We start from the raw sequence: 11,863 nt of genomic DNA on the forward strand, positions 1-11,863 counted from the left end.
CTGGGGTGCCTGGCCAGCCTGGGTGAGGGGCTGATGGGTGTTTGCAGCTGGTCACACCCCGTTCAGGGTGGGGGTCCCCACTGGGGTGCCTGGCCAGCCTGGGTGAGGGGCTGATGGGTGTTTGCAGCTGGTCACACCCCGTTCAGGGTGGGGGTCCCCACTGGGGTGCCTGGCCAGCCTGGGTGAGGGGCTGATGGGTGTTTGCAGCTGGTCACACCCCGTTCAGGGTGGGGGTCCCCACTGGGGTGCCTGGCCAGCCTGGATGAGGGGCTGATGGCTGTTTGAGGGGCTCTTATTGAGACTATGGTGCCAGCCCCCCGTCACCCTGCCCATCTGTCTGTCTGGCCTGCAGTTGTCCTGAAAGACCATGGCATGGTGCCCTTCATCAAGATCTTCCTGGACGATGAATTTGAGGGGCTGTTATTGAGACTACGGTGCCAGCCCCCTGTCACCCTGCCCGTCTGTCTGTCTGGCCTGCAGTTGTCCTGAAAGACCACGGCATGGTGCCCTTCATCAAGATCTTCCTGGACGATGAGTGGTACCGGGGAGCCTCCCTCAGCATCCTGGAGCAGCTCTCAGCCATCAACGCCGAGGAGTACATGAGCATCATCGTGGGCGCGCTGTGCTCGTCCACGCAGGGGGAGCTGCAGCTGAAACTGGATCTCCTAAAGGTGACGTCCTCTGTGCTGGGCTTCCCACGGACAGGTAGCAAGTGACACCATGGGCCGTGCATTCAGTCAGTCAGGTGGTCACTGTATTACACACAGGGTGGCACCAGCTGCAACAGCAAATAACCCCATGCCCTTGTAGCGGACACTTTAGACATTTCTTTCTTATGTGGTCCCATCAATGGCTGGGAAGGGCGTCATCTGGGGACAGCTGCCCCCGGGCATCTAGTCCAGCCGCAGATGCAGGCCTGGAGCATGGAGAATCGCACAGTGCGTCCTGCAGGCTGAGAGCGGGCACAGGGTAGCTTCTGGCCAGTGTTCTTGGGGCAGAACCATGAGCAGGCCTCCCCGTGGCCTCAGGAGGGCCGGGGAATATAGTCTCCGGCAGCAGCTGCTTCCTGGCACCCCGTCCCACGGGAGTGGAACCCCAATCAGCGGCGCCCCAGCAGCTGTTATGGTGCCTCGCCAGCATTCAGGGTGCCCCTGGCAGGTCCCAGGCCCAAGGCAGAGCCTGTGACAGCGTCCAGGGGCCACAGCCCTCACACCCGGAGCTCCTGCCACGCTCCAGGAGGGCGCACAGGGGAGCCTGAGCCGCAAAAGGGAACAGAGCAGTCAAGGTGGCAGCGGGCTCAGGGGGGTAGAACCAGGGTCGCCTCTGGGCAGTGGAGAGGGGTGTATGCTTTTCTCTTTGGGGTATTTTGGTCCCCATCAAAGTGTCTTTAAAGCAGTAGAGACGATATCAATGGCACCGCCACCCCCTCTCTGCCCTGCAGCCGTCACTGTTCGGTGGCTGTTCCTGCTTTTATTCCTCTCGTCTTTGTGGGTTATGCCTTTAGAAAAATCGTTCTTTTCTTACGTGCTGCTTAAGAGAAGAGCAGACAAAAATGCAAATACCCCAGGAGGCTGAGCTTGGAGCCTCTCGAGCATTTGCAATACAACCTCATAAAATACACGCTCGTGTGTCAGTAACACGCCACATTGGACAGCACAACCTCATATAAAATACACGCTCGTGTGTTAGTAACATGCCACACTGGACAACATAACCTCATAAAATACACACTCGTGTGTTAGTACACGCCACACTGGACAACAAAACCTCATAAAATACATGCTCGTGTCAGTGACACAGCACATTACCACACTGGACAGTGTAACCTCATAAAATACACGCTCGTGTGTCAGTAACACACCACATTGGACAGCACAACCTCATAAAATATACACTCATGTGTTAGTAACATGCCACACTGGACAGCACAACCTCATATAAAATACACACTCGTGTGTTAGTAACATGCCACACTGGACAACATAATCTCATAAAATACATGCTCGTGTCAGTGACACAGCACATGGGACAACACGGTTCTGTGTGAAATGCACGTTCCTGTGTTAGGAGCACACCACACTGGACAGCACAGCCCCGTGTGAAATACACGCTCGTGTGACGGGAACACAGCACCTGGAGGACTGGTGAATGAAAAAAGAAAAGTTGCTCTTAGAAAATGAAACCATCGGCCTTACTGATCAATGGCCATTTACTCACGTCGGGAATGAGTGAGCTTGCTTTGCCCTTGGCCCCGGTGGAGCCAGTGTCAGACGCGGAGGAAGCGCTCCTGTCAGGACGTGGCCTAAAGGTGACACATGCCCCTGACTTCCCTGTAGCTCACAGGTGACAGGAAACAAGAGGGTGAGCTAGTTCCAGGGCCAAACACCATTGAAGATGATTTATATGAAACCAAAATGGAAAGGTAAGTGCCATTTGAAAGACACCAGCACGCGGAGTGAAGTGGAGGGGCTGAAGGGGCATGTAAGGAGGGTAGGAGCAAGGCCTCCAGCCCCCATGACGGTTCACAGCTGGGAAGGGCCTTCCTTCACGTGGTCCCCTCACCTCGTAATGTTCCCGCAGACGCACGTCTGAGAGCTTCTGACACTAAATGGCAGCGTGGGGTTTGCACCTAAGACGAGTGAGTTAAAGCCTGTGGCCGCTCCTCCGTGCCACGCTGCTTGCTGCACTCCTCTCTGTGCGTGTGGCTGGCCTCACCCGCCTCACTGTGCCCAGGAGCAGGGCAGCTGGGCCCCGGCAGCCAGATCCACTGGGCAGCTGGGCCCCGGGAGCCAGGCAGCGGTCTCCACTGGGCAGCGGCCGGGGTCTCCGTCTGTGTCTGACATGGACAGTCGGTCAGATCTAAGAGAAGGAAGTTTGGGTTTACTTTGCTCAGAGAGTCCGAGTGTCCAGTTCGTCGTAGGAGAGCCCTGCTTTGCTCATGGAAAGCCCATCTTGTTTCCTCTCTCGCCCAGAGGAGCCTATGGGAGTGCCGCCTGGGTAGGAGGACTGGGTTTCTAGCATTACCCATGTGAAGCCATTGTGGTGTTTTACAGATGCAATATCACCGCAGCATCGCACTATCAGGAGAGCCGTCAGGGACAAGCACTGTGCGCTGTTTTAACAGTCGCTCCCGGGCCGATGCTGCCTTCTCCTGGGTGCCGGGCGCTGCGGGGTGATCGCGGGGTGCCTGGAGCTGCCCTACTCTCCCAGGCGCAGGGCTGGCAACATCCTGCCGTTGCAGGGGGTGGTGGGGAGGGTTGGGGCCCCAGAGCGTTCCAGACTCAGCCACCACGGAGTCATGTGAGCGCCGACCCGTTTGCTGAAATCTGCTGTGGGATTCGCATCCCCTGAGTCATCTGGGGAAGCCGCTGGGGCTTCAGAAGCAGGTGGACAGTGAGCTTCTGCTGGAGGCCCTTTCGGAAGTAGTGGACACTGCCAGAGCACTTGCCTGCCAAGTGGGTCACACGTCACATGAGGGGGATGCATGGAGTGGGGGGTCCTCGAAGGCAGTGCCGGCCCCCCAGGAAGGTTTGCCTTCTCTGAAGGGTGACCTCAGGCGTCACCCTTCCCTGCATTTCCCGAGGCAGAATCTGCCAGCTGCCCCCGAGGAGAAATCCCTCCAGAAACACCCACTTTAGGGCAGGTGTGGCCGAACCCAGTGGCACTTCCATACCAACACAGACCGCACCACCGAGTCCTGGCAAATGATAACTGAGTTAAAGCGTAATGCAAGCAAATGAATTTCCCCTCCACAGCAGGTGGGACCATGATTGGGTTATGCACAAATTCAGATTGATTTGCTAATATACATTTAGCCGCTCAAGTCTGAGCTTAATCACATTACCTCACCGATCCTCCAGCATGACACATGGAAAATTATGAGGAAGAACAAATAATAGAATGTGAAATAAATCCTGTTAGTCCTAACGTAGTTAGCGCTCTGCAGCAGACATCCATTTTATAGATTCAAGCTGGAGGAATACTAACTCAGAGCCGATGACACGGTAACTGAGTTAAGGAGGAGAAAATGGGCTTAACGCTGACCTTTCCTGAAACGTGTCAACCCCAGCCTGATTACTTTGACTTCAGCTGATTAAATTTGCTCCCTGCCGCAGACTCGCCCGCCCTGGTGATGCATTGTCACGCAAAGTTGAGTGACAGTAATGGAGACCCTTCTCCTGGGCCCCCCGTTCCTGACAAATTGTTTCCTGAAGTAGCACAGTATTTATTTCCCTTTATGATAGAAATGTTTCTCTTTAGTTGCTATGAAATTAAGCCTTTGTAATTGGATTTTGAACTCTTTACTACATGACTCTGCAAATATGAAATTAACCCCATCCCAAGAAATAATAGAGCAGTCTAAGTTCTAATGAGATTACCCCATTCTAGATAATGACCCTGAATTTAATAAATCAAACAAAGCAGCAATTAAGGACAGCCATCCCTTTCTCCCTCCTCCCAGCAGGAGGAGGAAAGGGCCATCCCGGAATTTCAGGGACCAGACACTCTGAGAGACACAGCTCATAGGGGAACCATTACTGGGTGGCTTCTCCTTTTGAAATGCCTTCTCTCACCACTCCGAATGATGGAGTCCTTCTGAGCAATAGCTGGTGTCAAATTGGACAAAAGTAGAAGGTGGTTTCTTGAGGGAAGAGGGGGTTTTAGTGTTCAGACAATGGACTGTAATCTGATTAGTTTTGTTTTTAATTGCTTTCCTTTTCTGGTATTTGTTTTGTCATATGATAACCAAAAGAGCTTCATTCATTCCATATGTCCTGGACAACCTCTAATGGTTTAGGAGCCATTGAAAGACTTCACATAAATTTGGATGATTTAACAGCAGCCGGTGGTCCGCGGGCTACTGGTGTTCATAAGGTCTGAAAGGTTGGCGACTGCTGTCCTAGAGCATAGATTTCCTGATGTCTTCATGGTTTATTTACTGCTCAGGGCACTGGTTACATGGCCAGGCGCCGGAGGTCAGCTTTAAACAGCACAGTGCTCACTGTAACACACACGTGTTCAGCCTTTCCCGTGGCTGGTCAGTGGCAGGAAGGAAGCACCACCACACACACTTCAAGGTTAGAGTGTGTTTCCAACTCAGAGAAATAAATACTATTGTCTGGAGTGAATGTCTCACACAGGCAACACGGACACAGCACATCTGTCTGCAGCCTCTTCTGGCCCCAGTGTCAGGTCATCAGGGAAACTGTGCCACTAGGCCCACAGGTCACCTACTATGTAAGGCCACCCGGCAGACACTGGGAGACATACAGACCTACCTAATACATAGAAGCAAGCACAAAGAGGCAGCCAAAATGAGGAGACAAATAAACATCTTTCAAATGAAAAAACACAAGAAAACTCCAGAAAAATGTAGGTAAGCAATCTACCAGATATAGAGTTCAAAACAACTGTTATAAGGATGGTCAAGAAACTCAGTGAGAACTTCAAAAAGATAGTAACCTTTAAAAAGGATATAGAAGTCATAAAAATGCCATCAGAAATAGAGAATACACTAGCAGGAATCAATAACAAATGAGATGGAGCTGATGATGAGATTAATAATTTTGAAGAAAGGCAGCAGAAGCAGACAATACTTAATCAGAATAGAAAAAAAGAATAAAAAATGGAGAGCATTTTAAGGGACCTCTGGGATAACATCAAGCATAACAACATTTGCATCATAGCGGTACCAGAGGGAGAAGAGACAGAGCAAGGGATTGAGAACCTATTTGAAGAAATAATGACTAAAACCTTCCCTAACCCTGGTGAAAGAAATAGACATACAAGTCCTGCAAGTGCAGAGTCCCAAACAAGATAAACCCAAAGACACAACATAATGGAAATGGTAAAGGTTGAAGACGAAGAGAGAATCTTAAAAGCAGCAAGAACAATACAGTTAGTTACCTACAAGGGAGTTCCCAGAAGATTGTCAGCTAAATGCTCAACAGAAAATTTTCAGGCCAGAAATGATTGGCATAGAATATTCAAAGTGATGAAAAGCAAGAACTATAGCCAAGACGACTCTACCTGGCAAGGTTATCATTTAAAATGGAAGGAATAATGAGCTTCCTAGACAAGGAAAAGTTAAGGAGTTTATCACCACAATACCAGTATTACAAGAAATATTAAAGGGACTTACTAGTATTTAAGATGTAGCAAAAGAAAAAACAACAACATAAATGTGAATAATAAAATGGCAATAATTATGTACCTATAAATAACCACTTTAGATGCAAATTGATTAAATGCTCCAATTAAAAAATGTAGGGTAGCTGAATGGATAAGAAAATGAGATTGATGCATTTGTTGTCCACAAGAGACCCCTTGTAGACACACAGACCTTGAAAGTAAAGGGAAGGAAAAAGATATTTCATGTAAATGGAAACAAAACAAGACAGAAAGCTGGGATGGCAATACTTATATCAGACAAAATAGACTTTAAAACAAAGGCCATAGTAAGAGACAAAAGACATTTCATAATCATAGTGGGATCAATCCAACAATAGGCTATAACCCTTGTAAACAATTACCTGTAGGTGCACCTAGCATAGAAGCACCTATAGGTAACTAAGCACCTAATGGACATAAAGGGAGAGAGAGACAGTAATACAGTCATACTAGGGGACTTTAACACCCTACTGACATCAGTGTAGATTTTTCCAAACAAAAGTAAACTAAGGAATGGTGGCCTTAAATGACAAAGTAGACCAGATAAATTTAATTGGTATTTTTAGAGCATTTCTCTCCAAAACAGCAGAATATGCATTATTTTCAAGTTGCACATAAAACATTTTCTAGGATAGACAACATGTTGGGCCACAAATAAGTCTCAATAAATGTAAGAAGATTGAAATAATTATCGAACATCTACTCTGACCACATTGGTATGAAACCAGAAATCAATTTCAAGAAAAAAAAAACAACCCTAAAAAACACAGAAACACAGGGAGGCTAAATAATATGCTAGTAAACAATGAGATCAAGGAAGAAATGAAAAGATATCTTGAAACAAATGAAAATGAAACACAGTGACTCCAAATCCAGCAAAAGCAGTCCTAAGAGGGAAATTTATAGTAGTACAGGCCTACCTCAAGAAACAAGAAAAATCTCAAATAGACAATATCACAGAACACAATTTCTTGTAGTCTCCCCTGTTGCCAGCAATTGGAGAGCTGAGCTAGACACATGCTGAGTACATTGCCCGGTTTAGTAATAACTAGATTTGTCAAAGCTGAGGCTCCTTCACTCTCACAGTTTCATGAAAGTTGATCTAATTTTGCTCTCGCAATTGCCTCAGATTGGAAATTTCAATGTGCAGTATGTAACAGCTTTCTTTCTAGTGTTTTTTTTGTGTAGCAATTGTGGCCATTGTGTTTGGGGGTATTTTCTTTTCTTTTCTCTATATTTTTAAATTTAAAAATATTTTACTTTTCAGTTACAATCTACATTCAGTACTACTTTGTGTTAGTTTCAGGTGTACAGCACAGTGCTTAGACAATCACATACTTCACAAAGTGTTCCCCTAATATTTGCAGTCCTACCTGGCACCACACATAGTTATTACAATATTATCTATAATAATAAAAGCATAATATGCAAATCGACTGAACAGCAGAATGACCATCTGGACGACCAGGCTACGACACGCACTGGCACCACGCCAGCCAAGGCAGGTGCAATGCAATTGGTCATGGGACCGCACCATCACCCCATGATTGCCCTGCAGAGGGAGGCCCAGGCCACCAGCCAGTGGGGCATTCTATTGGGGTGGGAGCTCTGTGATGGCCCCAAAGTGGGAGGTCCAGGCCACATTCTGCACGCCAATCATCACTGAGCCCTGGCCTGGTGGGCGGGGCCTCCCTCTGCAAGGCAATTGATCTGGGGGCCCTGTGACCAATCACCCCACAGAGGGAGGCCCAGGCCAGCCAAGCAATAGCACCCCAAGCCTATCACCTGCAGAGAGAGGCGACTGGTGGTGGGGGAGGGGGGGCAGCGCTGCACAGATGGCAAGCAGTGGCAGCGGCGGGGGCTGGCACAGCTGCTGGCAGCTGGGGGAAAGATAGCCCTGATAGGCCCTGATCACCGGCCAGGCCTAGAGACCCTACCCAAGGGGCAGGCCGGGCTGAGGCACACTCCCCGCCCCCGCATGATTTCGTCCACCGGGCCTCTAGTTAATTATATTTCCTATTTTGTAACTACCAATTTGTACTTCTTAGTCCCTTCATCTTTTTCACCCAGTCCCCCAACTACCCTCCCCTCTGGCAACCATCAGTCTGTTCTATTTTGTTTATTCCTTTATTTTGTTCTTTCGATTCCACGTATAAGTGAAATAATATGGTATTTGTCTTTCTCTGACTGACTTATTTTACTTAGTATGTTACCCTCTAGGTCCATCCATGTTTTTACCAATGATATGATCTCATTCTTTTTATGGCTAACTAATATTTCATTGCATACAATACAGTATTTTTATCCACTCATCTGTTGATGAGCATTTGGGTTGTTTCCATAGTTTGGCTATTGTAAACAACACTACAAGGAACATAGGGGAGCATCTATTCTTTCACATTAGTGTTTTGGGTTTCTTCAGATATATACTCAGAAGTAAAATGGCTGGGTGATAAAGGAGTTTAATTTTCAATTTTTGAGGCACCTCCATACTGTTTTCCATAGTGACTTGCACCAATCTGCATTCCGATGAATGGTGACACAAGTGTTCCCTTTTCTCTACATCCTTGCCAGCCAACATTTTTTTGTTTGTTTTTTTAATTATCACCTGAGGACATGCTTAGATAGAAGAAGGAGGTGGGGAGAGAGAGATATGAAAGAGAAACATTGATCGGTTGCCTTCTGTATGTGGCCTGACCAGGGATCGAACCCTCAACCCAGGTATGTGCCCTGACTGGGAATCAAACTGGCAATCTTTTGGTGCACAGGATCATGCTCAACCAAATGAGCCACTCCTGCCAGGCTCAACATTTGTTGTTTGTTGATTTATTAATGATTGCCATTCTGACAGGCGTGAGGTGATATCTCATTGTGGTTTTAAATTGCATTTCTCTGATGATTAGTGACATTAAACATCTTTTCATGTCCATTGGCCAACTGTATGTCCTCTTTGGAGAAGTGTCTAGGCGGGTCCTCTGCCCATTTTGTAATTGAATGTTTGTGTTTTTGGTATTGAGTTGTATGCGTTCTTTATAAATTTTGGATATTAACCCTTTATTGAATGTATCATTGTCAAATATCTTCTCCCAATGGGTCGGTTGTCTTTTTGTTTCATTGATGGTTTCCTTTGCTGTGCAAAAACTTTTTAGTTTGATGTAGTCCCATTTGTTTATTTTTTTGCCTTTATTTCCCTTGCACAGGAGACATGTCAGAAAATATGTTGTTAAGAGAAATGTCAGCTTTACAGCTTATGTTTTCTTCTAGGAGTTTTATGGTTTCAAGCCTTACATTTAAGTCTTTAATCTATTATGAGTTTATTCTTATATATAGTGTAAAAAGTGGTCTAGTTTCATTATTTGCATGTGTCTATACAATTTTCCCAGCGCCATTTATTGAATATACTGTTTTTACTCCATTGTATGTTCTTGCCTCCTTTGTCCTAATACTAATTGACCATATAGGTGTAGGCGTTTTTGTCTATATTCAGTTGTATTGATCTGTATATCTGTTTTTATACCAGTACCTTGCTCTTTTGTTTACCATGACTTTGTAGTATAGGTTGTCATCAGGTAGTGTGCTATCCCCAACTTTGTTCTTTCTCCAGATTGGTGAGGCTATTTGGGATCTTTTATGGTTTCATCATATAATTTTTTGGGTTATTTTTTCTAGTTATGTGAAAAATGCCATTGGTATTTTTGTAAGAATTGCATTGAATCTAGAGTGCTTTGGGGGCTATGGGCACTTTAATGTTAATTCTTTCTATCCATGAGCACGTTATATGCTTCTATTTATGTATATGTTCTTCAGTTTCTTTCTTCAGTGTCCTATAATTTTTTGAGTACAGGTCTTTTACCTCATTGCTTAAATTTATTCCCAGGTATTTTATTTTTTTAATGCATTTGTAAGTGGGATAGTTTTATTAGTTTTTCTTTCTGATAGTTCATTATTGGGGTATAAAAATGCAGCTGATTTCTGAATATGTATTTTGTATACTGCTACTCTGTCTCCTTTTTTCCCAATTTATCAGTTCTAGTAATTTTTGGTGGAATCTTTAGGGTTCTCTATATACAATATCATGTCATTTGCAAATAATGACAGTTTTACTTCTTTCTTTTCAATTTGGATGCCTCATTTCTTCTTCTTGTCTGATTGCTATGGCTAGGACTTCTCTAATACTGTGTTGAATAAGGGTGGTGAAAGCAGACATCTGTCTTGTTCCTGATCTTAAGGAAAAAGCTCTTAGTTTTTGGCCATTAAGTATGTTGTTGGCTTTGGGTTTTTCATATATGTCTTTATTATATTGTGGTATGTTCTCTATTCCCACTTTGCTGAGAAACTTTATTATAAATAGGTGCTAGATTTTGTCAAATATTTTTTTCTGAATCCATTGATATTATCATACTAGAGGCCCAGTGGACAAATTTGTGCACAGGTGGGGTCGGGCCAGCCTGCCCCAATCGGGTCTGATCAGGCCAGGCCGGCCAGGGGGGAGGGGCCGCAGGTGGTTTGCCGCTGGCCCCGCCCCCGGTCAGAGTGGGGGGCCGATTGGGGGTGGGGGCAGCTGGGGACAGGGGCCACAGGAGATTGGCTGGCTGGTCCCGCCCTTGATCAGGCCGGTTGGCCAGTCGCAGTGTGTGTCATAGCGACTGGTCGTTCCGGTCATTTGGTCATTCCAGTCGCTTGGCTTTTATATATATAGATGATTTTTACCTTTCATTTTGTTTATTTGGTGCATCATGTTAGTTGATTTACAAATATTATACCAACCTTGCATCCCAGGAATAAATCCCACTTGATCATGATGTATTGATCTTTTCTATGTTGCTGAATTCAGGTTGCTAATATTTTGTTGAGGATTTCAGCATCTATGTTCATCAGGAATATTGGCCTATAATTTTCTTTCTTTGTAGTGTCTCTATCTGGTCTTGGAATTAAGATAATGCTCCTCTTGTAAAATGAGCTTGGGAGTCTTCACTCCTCTTAAATTTCTTGGAATTGTTTGAAAAGATAGGTGTTAGTTTTTCTTTGAATGTTTAGTAATATTTATCTGTGAAGCTACTCAGTCTAGGACTTTTATTTATTGAACTTATTTTGATTATTGCTTCGATTTCATAGGTTGTAATTGGTTTGTTCAGATTTTTTCTTTTTTTATTATCTTAAGTTTTACATATGTCTCCTTTTTTCCCAATTGATTCCCCCACCCCCTGTCCCAGCAATAATTCCCACCCTGGGCAAGCCCCCACCACCCCAGTGTCTGTGTCCATTGGTTATGCTAATATGCATGCATGCAAGTCCTTTGGTTGCTCTCTAACACTCCCCTCCCCTGCCATTTGTCTCTGGATCTATTCTTGTTCATCAAATTATGTTGATCATTATATGCCACACATGTGATATTTATTCTTCTCTGACTGGCTTATTTCACTGGCATAATGCTCTCCAGTTCCATCCATGCTGTTGCAAGTGGTAAAAGTTCCTTCTTTTTTATAGTGGCTTGGTATTCCATTGTGTAGATGTACCATAGTTTTTATTTTTTTATTTATTTTTAAATATATTTTATTGATTTTTCACAGAGAGGATGGGAGAAGGATAGAGAGTTAGAAACATTGATGAGAGAGAAACATTGATCAGCTGCCTCCTGCACACCTCCTTCTGGGGATGTGCCTGCAACCAAGGTACATGCCCTTAGCCGGAA

The 11,863-nt window shown here is 45.4% G+C and overlaps 1 protein-coding gene across 1 annotated transcript in view; it reads left to right on the top strand.

Moving 5' to 3' along the window:
• WDFY4 (WDFY family member 4) overlaps nt 1-11,863 on the top strand; it is a gene marked incomplete at its 5' end in the record, with an annotated part of 236,672 nt that overhangs the window by 20,207 nt on the left and 204,602 nt on the right. Inside the window, 2 exons of the mRNA XM_014534916.1 lie at nt 481-705; nt 2,344-2,422. Coding sequence (XP_014390402.1) covers nt 481-705; nt 2,344-2,422 — 304 coding nt within the window. The remainder of the gene's footprint in view (nt 1-480; nt 706-2,343; nt 2,423-11,863) is intronic.

This window comes from Myotis brandtii, unplaced genomic scaffold, assembly GCF_000412655.1.
Source record: "Myotis brandtii unplaced genomic scaffold, ASM41265v1 scaffold1003, whole genome shotgun sequence".
In the NCBI taxonomy this organism is placed as follows: domain Eukaryota; kingdom Metazoa; phylum Chordata; class Mammalia; order Chiroptera; family Vespertilionidae; genus Myotis; species Myotis brandtii.